Raw genomic sequence first — 27,028 nt, forward strand, 5'->3', positions numbered from 1 at the left:
TGCTTTCAGTTTCATGTGAACGCATGACTGGTTGAATGGTGTAATTAAAATGAAAACAGAGATGCTGCATTAAGCAGTAGGATTCCTCCACTTTCTTTTTTCGCCTTTGGCCTATTTTGCAGACATCTCAAGATACTGAAATACCCCAATGCAAGCTTATTTCGTGCATTTGCAATGTCGTCTGTTTGCTTTTATTTCATCGACCAAAATTCAGCTGGGGCGCATGCAGACTGTCTCAAGACTTTAAAATTAGTGAGCCATGCAAACAGATATCTGATATGGGCCACTGTCAAACGCAAATGTAAACAGGCAGTCCAAAAAATCGGATATTGGCAGTAAATCGGAATTGTGCATTATGCTGCCACTGTAAATGCAGTATAAGAGCTGGTTTGATCTAGTCCAATGTTTAAGCCTTGTAGTTACAGCTACTGGGAGCAGGATGTGGAGTGACAACCCTAGTTTGCTGTCACTGATCTGTGACCTGTTCCTTTGGCTTTTCCTCCCTGGGCAAAATGGACCGTTTAACCTGGCACGGGCCATCACATCAGACCCATCACCCCTCCCGCTGTGCATTGATGCACAATGTCACCAGAGGTTTCCCTTTTGCTTTTGAAGTGATTCTGGACCCCAGTCACTGTCAGAAAGGGTTACACTCATGGTTCAGTCAGAACTGCCTTACTCTCTGAATTCCCATGTTATCCACATAGTACTAACTTCAGTATTCCAGTTGTTCTACCTTGAACTTTGCCGTGTCTACATTTACAATCATTTTCTAACACTAGTACTTGCGCAAACTCATTGGTTTGGTGTCTCATAGGTTTGTATGAGCTGGATATACTATCCTTTAGTGCACAACAGTGATACACAGATAATGTTATAAGAATCACAAAATGCCATTCAACATTTTGTTAATGATTCAAAGAAATCATCATAATTAAAAAAAAATGTTATCCAAAGCAGAACCAATGTGAATACATTTAGAAAAGATTAATGGTGTTCTAATCTACATTTAGGGGGAAGGGTGATGACATGCAGTGGGATTTATCACGTGTCTTTTCTAACTTACCATGCAATGTATCCCATTTTCTTCCACTGTCAGGAGAGTGTAATGGCGCACACAACTATGAAGCTTGTGTCTTCCAGCTGTTATATTTGCTTCAGTGTTCGCTTAAAGAAACAGTCAAATATTGCAATGTTGATCTGTATTTATTCTGAACACTCACTGCCTAACTGTTCTTTAAATTCCAGTGAGATATTCAATGTATTCTCTTGGTTGAACCTCTGGCCAACTACAATCATGCCAATTCTAATAGAATACTTAATAGTGACAGACTCCTCTGGCTGTTTATATGATGTAGTGTTGCACAATTTGGGGAAAATATGTAAGTGTGATTTTTCTGACAGATTTTCCGATTGCTATTTGCATTGCACATGTTAATGAATTGATTCAGTTCAATATTCCAAATGAAGAGTTCTTTTCCAAAACGCTATATCCACCATTTTAATGAATTTTCATAAATATTTTTTTTTAATTTAGTTCTTCAAGTAATTTCAGTGGAGCTGTAATTGGCTTATGTTTAGTTGATTTATCTTTACTCAATCAAGAAACAACAACTGCACTTTTATTGATATTACCTGAAATACGCAATAAATAACATGATTTTTTTTTAACGTTTTCAAAAATGGATTTATAGCGTTTTGAAAAAGAGCTCTTCAAATGTATCTTTAATTTGTGCCACCCCTGATTGATGAGCATGCCCGGTGAACAAGAAACACAGTACACCCAACCAACTAATATGAAGCTCACCAATCAGAATGTCTGTGGCCCTCACATACTATTCACACCCACCAACCAGAAGTGGCATAGTAAAGGAGGATGAAAAGAATATAAAAGTCAGAAATGTGACAAAATGAACAGTGCACCATTATTTGTAGCTTTGTCAAGTTAAATGTGTTCTGTCATATTTTAATTATGATTGCGTTTGAGATCATTGTATAGCCCTAATATACCCGGCCGGCCGGCCCATACCACAATCACAAGCAGTTGTGATTTGTTCTCGGGTTTTCTATGATTTTGGAAATCGTTGTGATTTGTAGTATGGCCAGGCGGATCTGCAGAGCAAATTCAAATGCACTCACAGATTCGTCTGGATTTACCCAAATTAGCAAGGAGTCACCTCCCAAGTAAAAGTACGGTTCCACAGGCCACAGTACATGGGAATTATGGTCAATGCCTATTCTGTGTGTTCTATTCATGCCAAGCTAAGTGTGTTTTCTTTCTCTCGCAGGGTTTGATGCCTATTTTGCATCTCGTTCATTGGAAAACAACAGGAGGAATGTGTGGTTTGCTGAATTCTGGGAGGAGAACTTTAATTGCAAACTAATGAGTTCCTCAAAGAAAGAAGAGACCAGCAGAAAATGCACAGGTAGCTGCTAATATTCAAAATGCTGACTGACGCCATGACAGAATTCCTTCCTTAATCTCAAAACATTATAATGAGCCCAAAATGATCTCCAGGGGGAGCTCTTCACTGAACTAAGCAGTTGCGTAAACTGGCACCTCCCTTTTTAAAACCTCAACTATATAACAGAACGGCCCCATCTGTTCCAATGGCCTGCCACTGATCCATTTTCACCCGTCCCTGCAGTCCATTCTCACTGATCTCTCCCACATACACAGTGGTGTGCAGGCTACCCAACTCTTAATGTTCATCATGATGCAGACAAATGACAAGTAATCAATTCCAACTACTTCTCTATGATTTTATCTCAATCTTAATTTTAACTTTTAACTCCAGCACTTGATGTCTTTTGTTTGTCTTACTTTGTATATGATTTCATGTGACAGCAATGATGCACCTTTCATCTTTGTTAGTACTATGCCCCTAGTTGAAATGGATGATCGTTTTAAAGGTTTCTTAAAGTAATCATGATCCATGTTACATTTCCATTGTCTTAGTAGTAATAAACAATACATTTAGTTTAAACAAATAAAACGATTTCTCATAGGAAACATGTGGAAAGGAGTGGCATCCACACATGTATTTTTTAAAACTGAATTTCAACTGGGTCATAATGTCTGATATATTTTGTTTGAACAGCGTCAATAACTCCCTGTCAGGGTAAGCCTGCTGTGACAGGAGGCTTTCTGCAGGTCAATTGATGTGATTTGGGCAGTAATGGAAAGCCATGCTGCTAGTGACAGTGCTAGTTGGCAGTGACAGCAACAGCTCTCTAGAACAAGTCTTTGTGGATCAGTCTTTTTCCCCTCAGACATTCGACATGAAGCTAATTTACATACAGCAGCAGAAAGGAGGATGTGATGAGACTAGCTGCTATTAGGAAGAGAGTGCTTTGGGACAGTGTTGGTCCAAACTTTGTAATAGAGGAGAGCAGAGACTTCTGAAGTTTGCCTACTAAAAGGACCCAAAGCTGACACCTTTGCCCATATAAGGAGATCAGGATGCTAATCAAAGCATACCGACAAGGACAGCATCCACTCGAAGACAGATGACAAAATTGTCTGCATTTCAGACATATTCATCCCTGCGAGAGTGTAACAGGTGTGATTATTCAAAATCTTCATGTTATTTTCTCATAGAAAAAATCGCAAGATACCGCATCTCCTGATATGGGCAAAGGCGGCAGCGTTTGTTTGTAGGTGAGCTTAGATCTATTGTCCTAATATGGAGTATTGCAAATAGCATAGTTTTGTTTTATATGAATTTGGTATGAAAAAATTGAATTGAATTGATCGATATGAATTGGATTGAAGAGGGAAAACATCTTGCTGCTCAAACACCATATTTACTGTAAAATCGACAAAAGGGAGCACAAGTGAGAGAGAGTCTACTCTATATGTTAACTGATACTCCTTATGGCTTGGCTTCCACAATGGTCTTCTTTTAGGATTGACCATGTTGTTATGTGACCATAGAACCATGAATTATTGTCTTGGGATTGACCAGATTACAAGATCATGCATCTTACTGTTTGTGTCGTGTGTCGTCATAATGTGGGTTCCCCAAAAATGTTGACCTCAGTCAGAGCCCGCACACACTAGGAGCACACACACTCTCCCGTAGCACTGGGCAGCCCTTAATCCAGCACATGGGGAGCAGTTGGGGTTAGGTGCCTTGCTCTGCCGGTCACAAGTATGACTCCCTAACCAGAAGGCCAATTTCTGAGAACATTAAATAGTGGTATAAATCTCTGAGTAAGGAATTAAACATCTGCCAGAGTTTATTTTAAAGCAGCACTGAACTATTTTCTATCATAAATGTCACATACACCAGAGACAATCGTCAATCGACAATTATTTTTCTGGGGGTTTCTTTCTTTGCCCAGAAAACAGCTTTTCATTTGTGTGCAGCTGCCAAATGAGGGGGAGGATGAGGAACTTAGCAAACCCCCCTGCTCCAATTTTGTTAGTGCTAATCTTACCACAGTCATCTATGTATCATAATGCCATGCTGTGTTTATCTTTGTTTCCCAGGCTAGTGGATAATTTTTTTCTCAAAGACGAGCTGTGGAGAAACATAGCAACAAGATAACAACTGTGACAGACTTTTTTCAGCAAGTTTTCTGATAATTAGAAAATGCTACACATTTTATAGACACCACAAATTATTGACTGAAACAAGCTTCTCACTTTTATGTAAGGAATTTATACTTGTGTTCATAAACAATTATCAAAATAAGCAAACATATGAGAGGGTTTAAATTTCTTCTAATTATACAGTTAGTAGTTTACCCTAGTAAAATAGTAACAGTAAGTTTGAAAGCCCTTTGGATTTTGTCATCATGACATTGGCCGCGTTTCCCTAATGCGATCTTTCTTAAGGACTTTTTAAGAAGGCTCCAAAGAATCGCTAAGAAGGAGCGCTAAGATACGGGTGTTTCCCTTACCTTTTTAACTGCCTTCTTAGGAGAATCTTAAGATCAAGCCAAAGAAGCTTCTTAAGAAGCTCTTAACGAGAGCTGTTCACCACGGTGGTGCTGAAACTGAATCAATCGATGCCAGGCAAATCGACCACCCACCCCTTTATCAGCGCACAAGTCACACACAGCGCCCCGTGTTCCCCTACAGGTGCAATTAGGCTACGCATGTATAGTGTGCGTGTGTGTGTGTGTGTGTGTGTGTGTGTGTGTGGGCCCGGGTGGCTAATCGGGAGATTCGGGAGGATTCCCGGTGGGCCGTTTACGTTTTAGGCCGGTGTGAATATCATGAGCTTAAATATATTGTTCCTGAAGATAATTTGCTGCGCCCTTGCGGCACTTCTGCACTGGGCTGTGCGGTCACGGCTCCTTACACCTACAGTCTGCCAAAAACCTCAAACTAACTGATCAAACAGGGTGATTATCAATATAGCCTATGCCTAATTTGTATTAGCTCAGGCCATTCCTATATTAACTCATGCAAGACGCATCCCATCTCTCTTATAGATATTGTGGTTGGTAGTAGGCATGTGATGTAGTCTAGTCTACTTTAATATAGCCGAGAAGATGTAACCCTCCAGCCCATGTGGCCTGCGAGTGGGATGCATGCATTAATGTCGCAGACATCGCAGACTTTGGCAAAGCCTAGAGTAGCAGGTGAAGCCTCATTGGATTAGGTTCAGCTGAGTTCAACTAGAGAAAGTAATTCCAGGGAATTACGAGTGCATGAAAATGCAAACATTTCTGCTTAGGACGCACAGGAAACAGAGAGAGAGGGAGAGAGAGTTCTAGCATAGGATTCTAATTGCCATTGTGATGTCATAATCGCAATGTTAAGTCTATGGGGAAATTTTAATAGTTTTTATTTAATTCGGTTTTTAACCCTCTAACCGCCCAAGGCGCCGTACGGCGACAAGCAACATCACTGATTAAAACAGACGGTAGATCCGAGTAGGGTGACAAATCGCCTTTGTACTCTCCACCACTAGATGGCAGACATCCAGAGCTTCGATTCAAGCCCAAATTCGAGTAAAAAAGTTTTCAGGAAGTGCCTGTATTACTCGCGAGAAACAAAAAAAAAAGACGCATTTCCTGTTTATAACGCGGAAGTGAAATGCGCGATCGCTATGCACAAATTGAAGCAGAAAAACGGCAAATGTAAAAAAACAAAGTCGTGTGTTATGAAGTCTTGGGTCTGCTATTCACCTACTCTGATTCTGAAGGAGAATATCTGCCTTTTGGAGATTATGATCGGTCGTTCATTGGCAGTGACAGTCAAGATGCGTCTGTGAATGGAGGTGGGTCTTTGCGTGTGTACGTCAATGTTTACCTGCAGCAATGTTGACCAAAGGGTTCAAATAAGCATGGTGTGCTTGGTGCCAGTGATAATCATGATGATAGTGTCTGTAATTGACATGGTACAGACAGCAGGTCTAGTAAAAATAGGGCTCTGAAGAACTACAAAGTCATCCGTGATAGGAACTGATTTGACCAGGCTACTTTATTATATAGTAACATAGGGATTGTGGTAATACTAATAGTTTACTATTGTTGGTTTACATGTGGCTGTGGTCCTGTTTGTTTGTTATGTCGGAGAAATTACAAAAATCAAAGTAAAACTGCTCAAATGTGTTCAACAATCAGTATTTACTGAAATGTGCATAATTTGACGCTATTGCCAATCTGTGACGTCATAATATGCAAATTAGATGAGAAAATTGACCCCCTTCATAAACTTTAGTTCATACTCAATGATTTTCACATTTACAGTAGGACTTTATCTCTGACCACTTTCAAGCCATGGCCTTTTGAAATTTTTATGCAAAAATCAAAATAGACCTGGGCGGTTAGAGGGTTAAGTGATGATGTAACAATGGGATAATAAATATATGTCCGGGTCCAACGGCTTTCAAACTCACATGTTATTCTCCATAGACAGTCAAATTCTATTAATCAAAAACTATTCATTTCCGCTATTCTTACTAGCTCTTACTAGAAAATTGTCATCTTAAACGGACTTGTTGCCTCAACCCAATCAAATCTATATTTTTCGCGGAAGCCTAGACGTTACCCATTAATATATAATATGGATGCATAGCTGTTGTGTCCATAGATTGTATTGTTCTATGCATTCACTGGTAGTGTTGTGTTATACTGTATGCATTGGGAGTGCAGACACTAGAGGGCGCTAGTGCTAATAGGGTGTGTTGGAGAAATGTAATGACGATGTGAAGGAGAGTAAACGTACGCTTTCTGTTCTAATACTTCGTGTGTGTTAATGTCTTCTTCTGAACCAACACCACAACAAAGTGGCGACGAGGATAATAGTGAAGAAATGTCTCTGCTATCCATACAACCTCCTGCCGTGTTCCTGGACTGCCCAGGAGAGCCGAAAGTTCCATTTGCTGCGTGGAAAGGCTACTTCGACAACTACCTGCTAGCAATCGGGGGTGATGTTTTTCCTGCTGCGAGAAAAAGAGCCTTGCTTATTCACTGTTTGGGAACGGAGGGGCAAAGAATCTACAGTACTTTGCCACTGGAAACCAATGACTATGACGGATCCGTGAAGGCTTTGGAACAGTATTTTGAGCCCAAACTCAACGTTGTTGCTGAGAGATATCGATTCAGACAACGAGCACAAGCTGTCGGTGAGTCTACAGATCACTACTTAGCAGCACTGCGTGAGCTCGTTAAAAAGTGTAAATTTGGAGCAATGGAGAATGAGATGTTACGTGATCAGATTGTGGAGAAAACCAATAACTCTCGTATACGGGAAAGACTTTTAATGGAGGAAGATTTGACTCTTGACCGTGCTCTGACTTTAGCTAGGCGTACTGAAGCTGCCATAGCTGACGCAAAGGCCATTGCTGTGGCGGACACAAAGCCCGTTGCCGCCATACAAGTTCAAAAGAAGGCGCGCAGACCACAATACAAAGACGGCTCGCAGAGCATGGATGGAACTATGTCATGCTATCGTTGTGGTTCAGCTGATCACAAAGCTAACGATAAATCATGCCCTGCTAAAGACTGTAAATGTAACTCCTGTGGGAAGGTTGGGCACTACTCGCGTGTCTGTAAATCATCCCAAAAGCCTGTTAATGAAGTGACTGTTCCTGAATTTTATGTTTTAAGTGTTGAACATGGTTGCACTGTTGACACAGATAAACTCATGTGCAATGTCACTATAACTGTACCAGACACTGAACAGACATGTACCGTTAGACTGTTAGTGGATACAGGGTCCAGTGTCTCTATACTGCCACAGAATATTTACAGTGCAAATCTCAGTGCAGTTAAATTAAATGAGCCTAGAGCGCAGCTGGTGACATACTCTAGAGAGAAACTGAATGTAGTAGGATGTCTTAGAGCTAGCACTACTTACCATGGCAGGAGTGCCATGACAGACTTCTACATTGTGAAGACAGGGACACCTATACTGGGCATGGACCTGGTGACTGCCCTTCAGTTACACATTAAAGGTGGTCAGGTCATACCTGAAACAGAAAAGGTGTGTGCAACACTTCGCCAAACTGACACCCACTGCAAACAGGACTGTGAATCACCAATGGCATTCGGGTGTGCAAAGGACTTCGTACACAAGGTGAAGGTCCGACCGGACGTGAAGCCAGTACAGCAAAAACTTAGACGTTTACCTCTCTCAGTTCGTGATGCTGTCTCTCAGGAACTCAGGACCCTGGAGCAAAACGACATAATCGAGAAAATTGATGCGTCTGAGTGGGTCTCCCCAATTGTAGTCACTAAAAAAAAATCTGGCGATATACGCATGTGCGTTGATTTGAGGGAGCCAAACAAATCTGTAATCACTGACAGCTATCCATTGCCACTAATTGAGGACATACTGTCAGAACTGCATGGGGCTGTTATGTTCTCTACCCTGGATCTCAAATCTGCTTACCATCAGCTGAAATTGCATGAAGAGAGCAGAGGTCTCACTGCTTTCATTACACATGAAGGTCTGTATCAGTACTGCCGTGTACCCTATGGACTTTGTTCGGCTCCAGCCGTTTTTCAAAAGATGATGACACAAATTCTTAGTGGCCTAAAAGGGGTACAGTGCTATCTTGATGATGTCATTATTTATGGAAATTCAGAAGCTGTTCATGAGGCCAATTTGCATGCTGTGCTGCTCAGGATCAACAATGCAGGACTGAAACTGAATATGGATAAATGTCAGCTACGTCAAACTACTCTAACCTTTCTTGGCCAAAAGATTGGTCCAGAGGGTCTGCTGCCAGATGACTCTCATGTTGCTGCCATTCTGAATGCCCCACGGCCTACTGACTCTACTACCCTTCGCTCGTTTCTTGGCCTGAGTGCATGGTATAGCAAGTTTGTGCCTAACTATGCAACTGTCGTGGAGCCCATGAGAGCTCTGCTGCGAAAAGACTGCCCGTTTCAGTGGAATACAGCAGCCCAAGCTGCATTGGACCGCATCAAGCAGCTGATAGTGCATAGCCCTGCCCTAGTGTTGTTCGACCCCAGCAAGCCTACAATAGTATCTACAGATGCTTCAGACTATGGGGTGGGTGCTGTTCTGACTCAGCTGGACAGTGACGGTGCAGAACAGACTGTTGCTTTTGCATCCCGCAGTTTGTCTGATGCTGAGAGGAAGTACTCCATTGTAGAGAAGGAGGCGTTAGCCTGCGTGTGGGCTGCTGAGAAGTGGCGCACTTGGCTGTGGGGAAGAAGATTTCTATTACGTACTGATCATCAAGCTCTTACGACATTGCTGACAACCAAGGGGAATAACCGTGCTGGTCTTCGGATAGCCAGATGGTCAGCCCGCTTGTTGGAGTTTGATTATGATGTTGAATATAGGACTGGATCGTCGAACCAGGTTGCTGACTGCCTATCGAGGCTTCCACTTCCTGAGACAGACACTGCATGTGCAGAAGAGCTGGAGACAGTTGCGGCCATCCTCACTGACCTGTATGCGGTGTCTGAGGAAGACTTTCGATCAGAGTGTCGTGCCTGCCCAGTACTAACAAAGCTATGTGCGCAGTTACAGAAAGGCTGGCCCTCATGTAAAGCGGCATTGGAACCTGAATTACAACCATTCTATTCCATTCGCCATGAACTTGTAGTCATGGATGAATGCATCGTCAGAGGTACTCATCGTTTGCTGGTGCCTGAGTCACTGCAGAAAAGACTCATTGATGTCGCTCATGAAACGCACCAAGGTATTGTGCGCACCAAACAGCGCCTTAGGGAATTGTATTGGTGGCCTGAAATGGACTGTCATATAGCGACGATGATTAAGAATTGTACTACATGCAGACAGAATGATAAATCCACTGTCACCCATGATGCTCCACTTCAACCTGTTCCCTTACCATCTGCTGCTTGGGAAAAAGTGTCTGTGGACATCGTGGGCCCATTTGAGATAGCGCCTCCTGAGTGTAGATTTGCCATCACAATGGTTGACTATTACAGTAAGTGGCCGGAAGTGGCCTTTGCTCCCCGGGCCGATACAGCTACCATCATACAATTTCTGACGACAGTTTTTTCGCGAGAAGGGAATCCAAAGGACTTGATAAGTGATAATGGTCCTCAGTTCCTATCTGCTGAGTTTGCGGACTTTCTCAAAAAGAGGGGAATTCAACACATGAGATCTTCCGTTTATTACCCAAGAGCTAACGGGGAAGTGGAGAGATTTAACAGATGTGTGAAAGATTGCCTGCAAACTGCTTCAAGGAGAACCATGGAAGCCATTCCTGAGAACATACCTGATGGACTATAGGGCAACCCCACATGCTACCACTGGAGTATCCCCTTCAGAACTGCTCCATGGCCGACGGATGAGAACAAAGCTGCAGGTGATCGACATGCCTGTCCCTCCATCTGACAGAAATGCCATGCGTGAAAGAGTGAAGGATAAACAACGAAAGATGAAAGAATACACTGATGTCAAGAGACACGCCAGGTCCACCGACTTACATCCTGGTGACAAAGTACGGGTCAGGAAGCCATGGAGAGTAAAGAAAGGAGAATTGAAATTCTCTAAACCGAGAACTGTCGTGACGAAGAGAGGACCAAACACTTACCTGTTGGACGATGGAAGGATCTGGAATGCCTCCCACTTGTCAGCGTTGTCAGAATTGTGCACAGACTCCAATTCTAATGAATCAATGGACTGTACCACAGGGACTGATCAACCACCTGACCCTGACTCTGGTAGCCAGCCCAGATCTGCCAGGATCAGGAATCCACCTAGCTGGACTAAAGACTTTGTCATGGAGAAATGAACTGTTATGAATAATGTGAATGTGTTTAGAAGTGTGTACTTTGATCTCCTACATTGTTAGAGTGACAGTGTCCTGTCCACCTAGGTTACCATGGGTATTAGGGGTGGGAATTGGCAAAAAAAATAAGATTCGATACTATTGCGATATTTGGGCCACAATTCGATAATATTGCGATTCTTAACATATTGCGATACACCAAGTATTGCAATTCGATTTTGCGATATATTGCTATTCATGTCTCTCATATTATTCTAAGTCATTACAAAAAATTAGGAAAATAACACTGTTCAACTCACTTTGCAAGGTCCTTACTATTCACTTTTTGTTGAAAACCAAAATACACCCACCTTTTTCGATGTGAAAGAAGTGTCGAGTGGCGTGTATAACAGGTTGTGATTGTGAAGCCATTTTCATTTATTATTGCTGTTGAATGCACAATGAAACACCACAACACGTGCCCCCCTTATAAGCGTAATAAACTAATTTAATGTGATCAGAGTAAACCCTGAGTAAACTCGACTCAAATAAAAGTAAAATGGATAATTAAATTATATAATTAAGTATTGCGATACTTTGAGATACAAGTATCGATTTAATTGTGTGCACAAAATATCGCGATACTGAACAGAATCGATTTTTTCCCCCACCACTAATGGGTATGCTTTGTTCAAAAGGGGAAGATGTTGTGTCCATAGATTGTATTGTTCTATGCATTCACTGGTAGTGTTGTGTTATACTGTATGCATTGGGAGTGCAGACACTAGAGGGCGCTAGTGCTAATAGGGTGTGTTGGAGAAATGTAATGACGATGTGAAGGAGAGTAAACGTACGCTTTCTGTTCTAATACTTCGTGTGTGTTAATGTCTTCTTCTGAACCAACACCACAACAATAGCTACAGTGATTATTTTGTTAAAGTTTAGCGATTTTGTTTTAAAACCGCTAAAACGAAGGTGGTGTTGACATAGTTTACAAGTCGCAAAAACCGTCTGGCTGCGCTAATAAACGTCTATTCACAAAATAGCTGTTGGGCCTGTGACGTCGGACTTAAAAACCGAATAGTTCAAAAAGTATAAAAGTTACAAAGTTGAAAAATACATAGCTGAAGTCACCTAAGTAAGACCTACGCAGCGCAGTTTGAATGAAGTTTCTACGTTAAACGTTATATCTATATCTTTCTATACCAACGTCGTGCATAGTGTTCTTTTTTCAGAGCCTATTTGTAAAATCTAATTTAGCATTAAACGAAGCGATAAAAGCAGCAATTTCGACACTGATTGGCTGTTGGAATCCTGCAATTTGATTGGCTCCCAGAATCCTGCAATTTCATTGGCTCCCAAAATCATGCAATCTGATTGGCTGCTGGAATCTTGCAATCTGATTGGCTGTTGGAGTCCTGCAATCTGATTGGCTGTTGGAATCCTGCAATCTGATTGGCTCCCAGAATCCTGCAATTTGATTGGCTGTTGGAATCCCGCAATCTGATTGGCTGTTGGAATTCTGCAATCTGATTGGCCCCCAGAATCCTGCAATCTGATTGGCTCCCAGAACCCTGCAATCTGATTGGCTCCCAGAATCCTGCAATCTGATTGGCCCCCAGAATCCTGCAATCTGATTGGCTGTTGGAATCCTGCAATCTGATTGGCCCCCAGAATCCTGCAATCTGATTGGCTCCCAGAATCCTGCAATCTGATTGGCTCCCAGAATCCTGCAATCTGATTGGCTCCCAGAACCCTGCAATCTGATTGGCCCCCAGAATCCTGCAATTTGATTGGCTGTTGGAATCCCGCAATTTGATTGGCTGTTGGAATCCTGCAATTTGATTGGCTGTTGGAATCCCGCAATCTGATTGGCCCCCAGAATCCTGCAATCTGATTGGCCCCCAGAATCCTGCAATTTGATTGGCTGTTGGAATCCCGCAATTTGATTGGCTGTTGGAATCCTGCAATTTGATTGGCTGTTGGAATCCCGCAATTTGATTGGCTGTTGGAATCCTGCAATTTGATTGGCTGTTGGAATCTTGCAATCTGATTGGCTGTTGGAATCTTGCAATCTGATTGGCTCCCAGAACCCTGCAATCTGATTGGCTCCCAGAATCCTGCAATCTGATTGGCTCCCAGAATCCTGCAATCTGATTGGCCCCCAGAATCCTGCAATCTGATTGGCTGTTGGAATCCTGCAATCTGATTGGCCCCCAGAATCCTGTCATCTGATTGGCTCCCAGAATCCTGCAATCTGATTGGCTGCTGGAATCCTGCAATCTGATTGGCCGTTGGAATCCTCTAATCTGATTGGCTCCCAGAATCCTGCAATTTGATTGGCTGTTGGAATCCCGCAATCTGATTGGCTGTTGGAATCCTGCAATCTGATTGGCCCCCAGAATCCTGCAATCTGATTGGCCCCCAGAATCCTGCAATCTGATTGGCTCCCAGAACCCTGCAATCTGATTGGCTCCCAGAATCCTGCAATCTGATTGGCTGTTGGAATCCTGCAATCTGATTGGCTCCCAGAATCCTGCAATCTGATTGGCTCCCAGAATCCTGCAATTTGATTGGCTGTTGGAATCCTGCAATTTGATTGGCTGTTGGAATCTTGCAATCTGATTGGCTCCCAGAACCCTGCAATCTGATTAGCTCCCAGAATCCTGCAATCTGATTGGCCCCCAGAATCCTGCAATCTGATTGGCTCCCAGAATCCTGCAATTTGATTGGCTGTTGGAATCCCGCAATCTGATTGGCTGTTGGAATCCTGCAATCTGATTGGCCCCCAGAACCCTGCAATCTGATTGGCTGTTGGAATCCTGCAATCTGATTGGCTCCCAGAATCCTGCAATCTGATTGGCCCCCAGAATCCTGCAATCTGATTGGCTGTTGGAATCCTGCAATCTGATTGGCTGTTGGAATCCTGCAATTTGATTGGCTCCCAGAATCCTGCAATTTGATTGGCTCCCAGAATCCTGCAATTTGATTGGCTGTTGGAATCTTGCAATCTGATTGGCTGATGGAATCCTGCAATCTGATTGGCTGTTGGAATCCTGCAATCTGATTGGTTCCCAGAACCCTGCAATCTGATTGGCTCCCAGAATCCTGCAATCTGATTGGCCCCCAGAATCCAGCTATCTAATTGGCTCCCAGAATCCTGCGATTTGATTGGCTCCCAGAATCCTGCAATCTGATTGGCCCCCAGAATAATGCAATCAGATTGGCTGTTGGAATCCTACAATCTGATTGGCTGTTAGAATCCTGCAATCTGATTGGCCCCCAGAATCATGCAATCTGATTGGCTCCCAGAACCCTGCAATCTGATTGGCTCCCAGAATCCTGCAATCTGATTGGCTGTTGGAATCCTGCAATCTGATTGGCTCCCAGAATCCTGCAATCTGATTGGCTCCCAGAACCCTGCAATTTGATTGGCTCCCCGAATCCTGCAATCTGATTGGCTCCCAGAATTCTGCGATTTGATTGGCTCCCAGAATCCCGCAATCTGATTGGCTGTTGGAATCCTGCAATCTGATTGGCCCCCATAATCCTGCAATCTGATTGGCTCCCAGAACCCTGCAATTTGATTGGCTCCACGAATCCAGCAATCTGATTGGCTCCCAGAATTCTGCGATTTGATTGGCTCCCAGAATCCTGCAATCTGATTGGCTGTTGGAATCCTGCAATCTGATTGGCCTCCAGAATCCTGCAATCTGATTGGCTGTTGGAATCCTGCAATCTGATTGGCTCCCAGAATCCTGCAATGAATTGGTTATGTGTGCTAAATTATAGCTCAGAACTCAGGTTCCAGTCTTTCGGAATTAACCCTTATAAACGACCCTGTTGTGTCAAATGGGCTTTGGTTAGCCTCAGACTCACTCACTATGAGGCTGCGCAGCTAATGCTGGTCATAGCTATGCTAGTTAGCCAAGGACTAGCGTACCATGCCCGTGATGTAGCTGGTTGTTGGTATCCAACATGGCGGCGCAATGTTAAGTCTATGGAGAAATTTGTAATAGTTTTCAATTCATAGTTCAAAAAGTGTAAAAGTTACAAAGTTGAAAAATACATAGCTGAAGTCACATAAGTAAGATCTACGCGACACAGTTTGAATGAAGTTTCTACGTTAAGTGGTTGAGGCTGAATTAGACGCACAAATTCGTTAGAAGAAAAATAATAAGAAGATATCGGATAACAGTAGAGTGCATTTTCATGCACTCTAATTACATCTCTTTCCTTGATATCTGTGAAATGCCACAGGGTTGTTGATGGTTTTTGCATGTGTAGTACTATAAACTCATATGTGACCTTCCACGGCAAAATTAGTCACATTGTTCAAATTTTCAAAATCATAGTTATTAAGTTTTCACGAAGGGGCATAATCAACCTTCAAAACGATACCTATATCTAATGAATTGAACGTCACATTATTGAAATATAAACAGAGATCATCCTGTCATGCCAAGAGAAAAACGGAGAAATCTGCCTCTGAAGTTAACCGTCGGCTCAACACTCACGAACGCTTTGTAAGGTCGCCGCTACTTTAAGTTCTATTTCATACTTCCAGACCGCCAGAGGCGGAAACAGAGTGGAAGATATCATGCGCTCGCGCATTGGCTACGAGAACTTATTGATTGGTTGTCATCTTGTGACCTCATGACGCCCTGATATTTATATATACCTACTGATACGTCATGATCTTTCTCTTTTTCATTCTCGCCTGGTAGAGAACTTCCCAGAGACTTGTGCAGCTTAATTTTTGGGCATAGCTATCTGCTCCCCACCTAGCTGTAGTCTACGATTGGATTTACCGTCAGCACAACGAGTACCTATTGGTTTCCAGGGTTCCCTCGTTTGGTGCCAAAGATAGCCTGAGCAAGCATTTTGAATTGGGACTTCCACGGCAGGTAAGTTACATCTTGTAAACATTATATTGCCGGCGAGTACCTTTGGTTTCCAGGGTTCCCTTGCCTGGCTTATCAAGCTCTGCTCCCAAACGAGTACCTTTGGCTTCCAGGGTCCCCTCGTTTGCAACGCTAGCTTCCCTGCTCTTGAACTTGCGTTGCCGTGTTACCAGCACGCTGTTGATTCATTTGGCGCTACTTAACGACCTAGCCGAACTTCGTCGGCTTTGTGCTGTTTTCTCCACGCGTGTGGAGCTATGGAGCATTCTGCTTTCTGTTCACAATGCTTGGCTGGGATGGACATGCTTGACGGACACAACCGTTGTCCGACTTGTCTGGGTAAAGAACACCTCAGAGAGGCGATATCTAATCCCTGTCCGGAGTGTAGCATCATGCCACTTGAGCTTCGTCAACAACGCCTTAACAGCGTGTGTCCAAATGAGGGTTTGTCTAACGTTTATGTGCAAGGCACTAAACGTAAACATTCGGACGGCGAAGAGCAACCTAAAGCAAAACGTAAATCTTCATCTACGCTAGCTAAGCGGATGGATGAGCTGACCACAACAGTGCAAAGATTACAAGCACTTTTGACTGGTCCTACTATTTCAGCGTTTAATGAGAGCCATGCTGATGGAGCAGACTGTGCAGCACAGGTAAATGCTCATGCTCATGCTCATTCACATTCCCTGATGGCGGATACAGAGGAGAGTGATGTTGTGTCAGTGGCTGCCACAGATTCCCTCTTCAGTGAAGCTTTTGGTCAGCCTTCTGCCATCGGTGTGGATCTACCACTTTCTCAGCTTTCCCCAGTGCCCTCAGTTAGTGGCAGTGAGCCGGGAACAGGGAGTGAGGTATCATCTGTAGCTCTGTCTCTGCGTGACAATATTAAAAGGGCGCTTGCAAAGTTGAAGCTGGATGCGCCAGCGGCGGCGGCGGGCCCTACCAACCTCCTGTGTCGCTCTGTGCCCGGGACAAAAGATGTGCATCTACCACACTGTAAGGACTTCACCAATGTTGTCTCAGCAGCTTTCCAGTCAGCTCTGTCATTTCGGCCAGATCGTGTTGCTCGTATGCTAGCGGACATGACTGCACCGGATGCCATTGGTCTTGGCTCGATGCCACCTTTGGAGCCCTGTGTGGCATCCCTCATTGTTTCACCTGATGAAGCCTTACGCCAGGATGTGCGCTGCCCTAACAAGGAGTGCAGGCGTACTGATGATGCTCTGGTCAAAATTTACAACACCGTGGCCAGACTGGGTCGTGTTGGCAACTCTATGGGACATCTCTTGTTGGCTTTGCATTCCACCTTGGACACTACCAGTCATGATGAATCTGTGACTGGCCTGCTTGATGCTTCGCTACAAGCGCTTGGCGCTGTAGCTAGTGATTGCGGGAGAGCCCTGGGCCTTCTTGTCCATGCGAGATGGCAGGTGTGGCTAGCACAGTCGCCCTTGCCAGAGGTTTGTCGTAACAACCTGCGCCAGCTGCCACTGACACCAGGCCACCTGTTCGGGCCAGCCGCACAAGAGGCGCTGGAAAGAAGAGTGCGCGTTGCTGAATCCCGCTCACATCACGGTGATCGACAGACAGTCTTTAAGGATTCACAGGCGGTCATACGTCCTCCCCGCCATGTCCCTCAGCGCTAGCCTGGCACGCCCTCCCAGTGACGCAACGCCTTCAGGCTTTTGCTGCTGGTCTGGTCAACTGCTCATTGAGAAGGATTTCTGAGTTCCCGAAATCTGCGGAACTGCCCCCTTTGGTCGAGAACCAATCAACTTTGAGCAGCTCCAACGGCTCTGGGTAGAGGCGTGTTCAAGGCAGAGGAAAGAGTGTTGTTATTGGTTTAAACTCGGCAAACCGCTTTCTGACATCTACCAGTAGCAAATCGAGGCACTTAAAGGAGGCGGGTCAACCAGCGCTTGCAAGAAACCATGTTAGCACAGGCTGTTGGTCAGACTAAAGTCTCGCAGAGCCTTTGAAAGTCGATGGTAATCAGGCTACCTCAGCGCATGCCCGCAAACTCATTTAACAGGTCTTCCCGTGGTCAGCACACCAGACCTGCCCCTCAAACACATCGGGCTGCTGCAGGGGCACGCCCGCGTCCACTGCCTATGAGGCAGCCGCCATATCAGCGCCCCCCCAAGGCCAATGAAACAGCGGGCAGACGCCGCTGACCGGCAGGGGTCGACGGCAACTTGCTTTACAGCACCCCAGCTGCAATGTTGGAGAGACATCACCACCAACGGTTGGCTTCTCGAGACACTCGAGAAAGGCTACAGATTGCAGTTTCGCCGTCGACCACTACCTTGTGTTCGTGTGTGTCACACCGTAGTAAAAAACCGACAACAAGTTCTTGCCCTCACTGCAGAAGTTCAGCAGTTACTGCAGAAAGGTGCTATAGAAGAGGTAGACCCTCAGGTTCATGGAGGGGGGTTCTATTCCCGTTACTTTCTAGTTCCAAAAAAGGATGGCGGGTTCAGGCCTATCCTGGATTTAAGGCGTTTAAACACGTTCATCAAACGCCTACCATTTCGGATGTTGCGCACTGCCGATGTTATTCGGGCCATAGAACCAGGTGCGTGGTTCATAACAATAGACTTAAGGGATGCATATTTTCATGTGCCTATCGCAGTAGAGCACAGGCAATTTCTCAGGTTCAGCTTTCGGCACAGGACCTATCAGTTCAGGGTTCTCCCATTTGGGCTTTCGCTAGCCCCCCGAGTCTTCACACGGTGTGTTCAGGTGGCTCTGGAACCCCTACAGCAGGACGGCATCTTAGTCCTGCCATACCTGGACGATTGGCTGTTGTGTGCAGCAACACCAGAGCAAGCAACAGCCAATGCCAAACGCCTTTTACAGCATGTTGCGGCACTTGGCCTCAAGATCAACTGGGAGAAAAGCTGTCTCACCCCTGCTCAGTCAGTAAACTTCCTTGGCATGCACCTGGATTCGAGAACAATGCGTGCCACTCTCACTGGAGCCAGGAGAGAAGCAATTCAACATGCCTTGGCGAGAGTCCGCGAAGGGCGCAGGCTCCCCTACATTCAACTACTGAAGCTGGCAGGGCTGCTTACTGCAGCGACCACAGTGATTCAGCTTGGGTTGCTTCACCTCCGACCATTTCAGCGGTGGCTGATCGCACTGCGCCTATCAGCAGTTCACAACAGGCGAACTTTGGTGCGGGTGACAACAACGTGCAGCTTGTGCCTTCTTCGGTGGCGACAGGAGGGCTTTCTCCAGTCTGGAGTGGGGATGGGCCCGCCTCCTGCACGTAGAGAGGTGGTCACAACAGACGCCTCCCTCACCGGTTGGGGGGGTGTGTGGCAACAACGGGGGGTGAGTGGCCTGTGGGACCCACACCTGAGAGGGTGCCATATCAACGTCCTGGAGCTGCAAGCAGTCTTCCTGACGCTCAAGCATTTCGAGAGTGTTCTGTTAGGAAAACATGTGTTGGTGAGAACGGACAACACCTCTGTGGTGTTTCACATAAACCATCAGGGTGGCACACGGTCCCTTCCATCTCTTCATCTGTCGCGGGTACTTCTGACATGGGCGGAGACACGTTTCCCCTCCCTACGAGCAACGCACATTCCCGGTCACCTCAATGTGGCGGCGGACACGCTGTCTCGGGGAGGGCCGAGGCCAGCGGACTGGCAGTTGCACAAAGAGGTTGTGCAGAGAATTTGGAACACTTACGGCACAGCAGTAGTGGATTTATTTGCCTCGAAGGAGACAACACATTGTCCCCTGTGGTATGCGGAATGGACGGAGACGGAGTCTCTGGGCAGGGATGCTCTGGCTCACGAGTGGCCGAGCCTCTTACTGTACGCTTTTCCACCGATAGCGTTGCTATGGGCAGTACTCAGTCGTGTGCGGGAGAGGGACCACAGAGTGCTGTTGATAGCCCCCAGGTGGCCGAGCATGCCGTGGTTTCATCTGCTGCTGACACTTACAGTAGGTCCACCCAGTCCATTGCCCCTCAGGAAGGACTTGTTGTCCCAGATGGGAGGTTCGCTGTGGCACCCCTGCCCGGAGAGGCTGAAACTTTGGGTCTAGCCAGTAGGGGGAACCAAAGTGTCGTGGAATGTTCGGAAGGGGTCAAACACACTGTTTTGAATTCCCGTGCTCTGTCCACTAGAGTACTGTATGCAAACAGGTGGAAGCTTTTCACTGCTTGGTGTGCTACACATTCCCTAAACCCTTCTGAATGTCCGGTCACGGCAGTACTTGAGTTTCTGCAAAAGCTGCTGAATGAGGGACGCTCTCCAGCTACCTTGAAGGTGTATGTTGCTGCGTTGGCGGCCTATAGGGCACCTATGGACAGGGGCGCCGCCAGGGGGGGAAAGGTTAGGACGATTCTAAGGGCCCAGCACTGACAGGGGGCCCTTTGAAGGCTATCAATAATAATTTAATAGTATTGTCATGTGTAGGGTTTTTGAATAAATGTTTCATTTGATCTGTTTAAATAAGGAAATTATATATGGTTTTACAAGTCAACTACTATTTTCACCGTAGGAACATAATCTAAAGCGATTTCAAACACCCCTATTGTGGACTGTACCATTTTCAACCACCGTGGCGCTAGAACGGAGATAGAAGACGACTTCAGCAGTGTCAACATTGAGTGACAAAACGCTAAATTCCTCCAGTAGGCTAAATTCGTTTTGCTGCTGCTGGGTAAATGTATATTGCTAGCAGACGTCTAGCTCGTTGAAAATCATGTCATCAAGTCATTACAACCGGCATTTATTAACGTTTTTACCCCCCACCCCCATGTCATTTGAACTATGAGCAGCAGGCTACCCCCCAGTTCGCACTCTGCATAGGTGCGTGCTTTTTAGAAGTTGCCAAGTAAATTATGAAGTCTGGATATCACAAACGCAAGCAGAAGCAGAGAGCTAAGAGGGAGAAAAAAGGTCACTCGGTTTTTCCAAAAGAAAGGTAATTCACTGACACTGGATGCCATGACACAACACACTAGCTTGCTAGCAATAAAAGAGATGATTTCGTTTAGGCTAAACCTATATCAAAACAACAATTTTCAGTAGCCTAGGCTAAGAAGTGCAGTGTTATTTTATTTAAACACTCCACGTTCATTGCCATGGGAGAACAGATGAATGTAATGTAGAAGGTCTGTAGGCTAAGTGTAATTTACAGTAGTCTGTAACTGGATGAACTTGAGCAATAAACTAGGCTATTGTACTAGGCTATGCAAGATAAAATATTAGCCTACACGACTGCTGGTGCTAAGAACTGGTTTCTTAACTAATGAGGTGCCCTCAACATACACACTACAGATTCATCCTCAGGAATAGGCTAGGACCCCAGCCCTCATATCAACCCAAATCCCAATTGAAGGAGGAGATGAGCAATACAATACAATAATTAACTAGCCTAGTTACTCATCAAGGCAAACATTTGATCACATACAGTAAGTCAATAAAGACAACAATTGGAATACATGATTGACACCCTGATGATGTTTGCTGGAGAGCTCTGAAGTATCAATGTGCATACAGAATGTTATAAATCCATATAAATTGATGCATGCAAGTTCAATCAACACATGAACATTTGGCTTGAAAGAACTGCATAGTGGCCTAACAATATTTGCTCATAAAAGAAAATCGCTATATTCCATAATATGTACCATGGTATTTTCATTTTAAGGCAACAGTCTATTCAGTGTGATTCAGACAGTTGTGCATTTTTTTTTATTAATAAAAAAAAAAAATTATATATATAATATATACAATTGGGAGAACATGTATTTGATAGGCTACCATGCTAAAGTTGCCTAAAAAGAGGAATACAAAATCATCATTTGACAATTGATCTTAATGCCTTAATAAAAAAATAAAAAAAATGAGTAAAAATCAAACCGCTAAGGACACCAATTTTCTTTGTGATTGAAGAATGTAAATAAATAAATGTTCTTCCATAAATGCTAGGGGGAAGGAAGTATTTGACCCCTATGTTAAATTCCCATAGGAGCAGGAGGATTTTTTTTATATGTTTTTATTTTTAAAGGCCAGCTATTTAATGGATCTAGGATATTACTGTATGCATCCATGATAAAGTTCCCTTGGCCTTTGGAATTAAAATAGCCCCACATCATCACATACCCTTCACCATAGCTATAGATTGACATGGTGCTTTTTCCAGTAGGCCTATTAGCCTGTTTGATTTGCATTGAGCTCAATGAGCATCAAACAGGCTAATGATTGATTTTTACTCCTTTTTTTAATTAAGGCATTAAGATCAATTGTCAAATGATGATTTTATATTCCTCCTTTTAGGCAACTTTAGCATGGTATCAAATACATGTTCTGTATATATATATTACTTTATTAATAATTATACTTTTTTTTTTTTTGAGGGGGAGGGGGGGCCCTAAATCGAAATCTTTCATGGGGCCCAGAATTTCTGGCGGCGCCCCTGCCTATGGAAGGTGTTTCCTTAGGTGCTCACAAGTTAGTAGTGGCTTTCCTTAAAGGTGCTCAGCGGTTGCACCCCCGCACACGGGTTGATTTTGCTTCTTGGGATTTAAGCATTGTTCTTGATGGCTTGTGTTCGCCACCGTTTGAACCATTAGAGCATGCCGATATTAAATGGCTCTCTATTAAAACAGCTTTCTTGTTGGCAATCACTTCTGCCAAGAGAGTTAGTGAACTTCATGCCCTCTCTGTGAGTGCTCAGTGTATGCGTTGGGGCCCTGACCACAACCAGGTTACTCTGTGGCCTAACCCTGCCTTTCTACCCAAGGTACTGTCTCCACAATTTTCTAATCAGTCACTGACCTTGGCTGCATTTCATTCTGATGATTCACGCTTAGCACTGTGTCCAGTGCGTGCTTTACAGCAGTACGTCTCTGTGACTGGCCAATGGCGTGCAACGGACCAACTGTTCGTCCGTTATGGGGCCTGTCAGAAAGGAACGGCCCTGTCAAAACAAAGACTGGCACATTGGGTGTCAGAGGCCATCAGCACTGCCTACCGTTCTGTTGATAGACCAGCGCCTGCTTCTGTGAGGTGTCACTCAACGCGCGCTATAGCAACCTCTTGGGCTGCTTTGAGGGGGATATCTCTTGCCGATATATGTTCTGCGGCTACTTGGTCTTCCCCATGTACGTTTTCCAGGTTTTATAGATTGAATGTGGTATCTCTTCCACCAGTCTCTGCAGTAGTGTTACCTAGTGATTCCTAGGTGTGGTTTGCCTAAACCTGTGTGTTATTCAATAAAGGTGTTGAATTCAGCTGGACTGACTGAAGTGTTTTATTCCTTGTGACTTGGTGGTATAAGTCTTCCACTCTGTTTCCGCCTCTGGCGGTCTGGAAGTATGAAATAGAACGCTGGTTACGAATGTAACCGTGGTTCTATGAATAGTGGAAGACCGCCAGAGTTCTTGGTCACTCGGAATTGCGAGAATGACCATTGAGAAAGATCATGACGTATCAGTAGGTATATATAAATATCAGGGCGTCATGAGGTCACGAGATGACAACCAATCAATAAGTTCTCGTAGCCAATGCGCGAGCGCATGATATCTTCCACTCTGTTTCCGCCTCTGGCGGTCTTCCACTATTCATAGAACCACGGTTACATTCGTAACCAGCGATTTACAGTACTCACTCGTATACAACGACACAGCACGCGGATAGCTTGGTGGTTGTCAAATAGTACATTTACCGTAAATATTGTAATAGAGCGGCAAAAACGAGCCGCCTCTAACTTCCTGCTGGAATTGAATTTCTCATCTCAAGAAACTCACGTTTTTTGGCGAAATGTATTCACGGTCGTACAGTGCAGACCTCCCACTGTTTCAAAACACACACCAAAAAAATTCCACGATTTTAGCACAAGTAACATAAATGGTCATTTTTTCTCAGAAACGACTGTTGTGACAAGCGACTGGTTTTGCCATGGAGAGTCACATATGCAGATGTGTTGAAAACTTAAACGTGTAATTCAATATCATTTTTTTAAAGTGGACATGAAACACTAGATTAAGTTTACTTTGTTTGAAATATTGATTCTCACTCTATCAATCCGAATGGGTTGAATGATGTCAGGGACACTGGTTTAGAAATAACAAGTCCTACAAAGTTAAATTTTTGCTACTGTGTAGCGCCATCTTAGGCTACAATAGAACGTTACGTCACTGGGTTGGTTGGTTAAAAATTCTACAATCGTAAATGCCTAAAGGCCCGTTCACACGAGTCCGATTTTTCGGACGAAATATTCGCACGCTAAATTACGCAGGCTATTAAACATATGCATTGTAATTAGTATGTACACACCGAGGACGAAGTTCGTTGCGATGAAAAAAACTTTCGGAACGGTCTTGTTTGATGCGAAATTTCGCATGCGAAAAATAGGTCCTGACCAATGATTTCGCAGGGTTCCATTATTTTGCCGTGATTTGCCGTTGTGTTTTGCACTTCAGGGCCACCGTACAGGTCACATGAAATCCGATTTTTGCAAAACGGTTGCAAACCACATCCAGGAGGTAGTTTCATATTGCATTCATATCGGATATGGACAGATGTGTCTCAGTCTGAACAGCTCCCAACACTCAGATCGGATTTGACTGTCCGTGACGTGCCTTTACGTGCTTTACGCGCGTGACCGCCCACCTATTTCGAGTTGTGGAGCAACGTTACAGCTATGTCTTTTGACCATGTTATATTAAAATTTGACTTAACAATACTCAGTGCTAAATAGTGCACTATACAGTCTCTGCTCTGTTTCTATGGAAGTTGCAAGAATCAACGTTGTTCTATTAAATGATGTTAAATAATTAAATAGCCTTCCAACAGTTTGAAGCGGAGCTTGCCACCGATTAGTTTCGGTTTCTGTCGCGCAAATGCTCACACGCATGCATGAATTTAATGAACACTCACCTAGTTGTATTGTTCTGTTTAATCACATCAAATTAGCAAGTATTTCCTCCTGATGGCAGAAACGTTTGTTTTCGTTGCTACAGCAACCTGTCAGATCTGTTACTAATGTGACCCAGTCTGAACAGAGCCATATCCGATTTGGACACTTGCTAAGGGCAGTGTGAACAGTCAGCCCTATAGAGCTCCACAGTCCCGCCCCTCCTCCGAGAGAGGTGCTTGTCCGGAAGAAAATTTCTCATTCATTTCTCCCATTGACTTCTGGAAAAATCCGGATATAAAGAGTTTTAGACCATGCCTTAGGCTAACCAGCTACGATGTGACTCATAAGCATATAACTTGTAATTTCGAGTGAAAAAATGAACAGAAAATGTAAAAAAAGCGAAAGGTACAAGACTGTGTACATATCTTAAATTCCTAGTTAGAGAACTCAAATCCCAGGATGCTTTGCAAACATACACACATTTCCAACATTTGCAGCCTAACCATAGTTTAACATGGTTCCATATTAATCTGAGAAAAGAAGATGATTACTTCCTACCGTTTCCATTGAGTAAATTCAACCTTCAAGATGAGAAAACTGTTCTTTTTCGGAAGACCACACATCGGTCCTGACAGCCCTGCAGCCATTTTAAGTTTTGAAGTTCCAGCGAGACGCTAGCCGGACGATAGGCGCGGGAAAAGTTGAGTACAGTTTGTTTGGGATTGCCATGGCAACGGCGATCTCTACCAATCAAAGGCTCTGCTTTCACCAGTTTTACACGGTAGGGTGTTGGGTAGTGTAGTACTCTCTCGTTAAATCATGAATAAAACATTGTTTTCTCAAAAACAAGGTTGATGCCCCGTTAACTTTTGACATCTATATGAGCCGGTATAATCGCTTAGTCACATCGTAGCTGGTTTTACGTCTACCATGGACGGTTACGATTTCATGGCTTATTCTCCAGTTGTCAATGGAGAAATTGTATTGGATTTTTACTTCCGGACAAGGCTGTGGGCGGGACTGTGGAGCTCTATAGGGAGGGAAAGTGCAAACCAGCGCCCCAGGCGGTTGCGTTCCTATCGAAGTAGCATTTGACGTCACCAGTTTGGGCGCTTCATCTCCAACTGATCAAAACGGCAATTTGCTTAACTGGCTTTGTATATTTTTGTAATAACAGAGAGCGATGTAAACCGCGTGGTAACTACCTTTATGTTGGAATAACTTGTGTTGTGCTCCTACTCACACAAGAGCTGGCAGTCTACTAACTAACCAACTAGCTAACAGGCTAATAAACAAACCATGCTAGGTGAGTAACGTCGTTGAAGGGTGTCACGTCACTTGTGGTCCATTTATGAAATGAAACGAGCAATTAAGTTTTTTTTAAATAAGGCGAAATAGGGTCTGATATTTTCACAGTTAGTAGATTATTACAGTATGCAGACTGAAAAATATTTTTGGTGGATAAGATCGCTGGTATAGCTGCGTAGTATTTATTTGAAAAGTCGGTCTATGGGACTTAACATTGGAGCTGCTCTTCGATAGGAACGCAACCGCTTGGGGCGCTGGTTTTCACTTTCCCTCCCTATGTACAGGATGGCTAACGTCACGAAATGAGTACGAGTCTGCGCAGTACGATGGAAAGTAAACAGATTTTTGTTTCAGCCCCCTCTCATTTAGCGTCTTTCCACTGGGCATTTTCGTAACGGTACGGCACGGTGCGACTCTACCCTGTTTGGGAGCATTTCGACTGCGGATTAGCGGGTGGAGCCGTTACTATTTTTAGTACCTACCCGTACCTCTTACAGAGGTGGGTCTAGTCGGAACTAATCGATACTAAAATGTCACGTGAACAGAGCTGTCCACTGATTGGTCAGATAAATCACGTCATGCACACAGCGAAGGCCCAGGATCTTGACCAGTGCCACCACCAGTTTTATCTATGCACTGTTTGACTTGCTAGCTCGATGAGTTGCGATAAACGATAACAGTAACACAGGACACTCTCCACTCGTTCCGCTAGGACCATGCATTTAAATAGCCTACCTTTCACTGCCTTGCAAT

The 27,028-nt window shown here is 44.2% G+C and overlaps 1 protein-coding gene across 2 annotated transcripts in view; it reads left to right on the forward strand.

Moving 5' to 3' along the window:
• Nucleotides 1-27,028, forward strand: part of grm7 (glutamate metabotropic receptor 7) — a 199,464-nt gene that overhangs the window by 114,680 nt on the left and 57,756 nt on the right. For both annotated transcript variants that reach the window (XM_062544835.1, XM_062544836.1), the window contains one exon: nt 2,289-2,426. In XM_062544835.1, coding sequence (XP_062400819.1) covers nt 2,289-2,426 — 138 coding nt within the window. The remainder of the gene's footprint in view (nt 1-2,288; nt 2,427-27,028) is intronic.

Source organism: Sardina pilchardus, chromosome 9, assembly GCF_963854185.1.
Source record: "Sardina pilchardus chromosome 9, fSarPil1.1, whole genome shotgun sequence".
Classification (NCBI taxonomy): Eukaryota; Metazoa; Chordata; class Actinopteri; order Clupeiformes; family Clupeidae; genus Sardina; species Sardina pilchardus.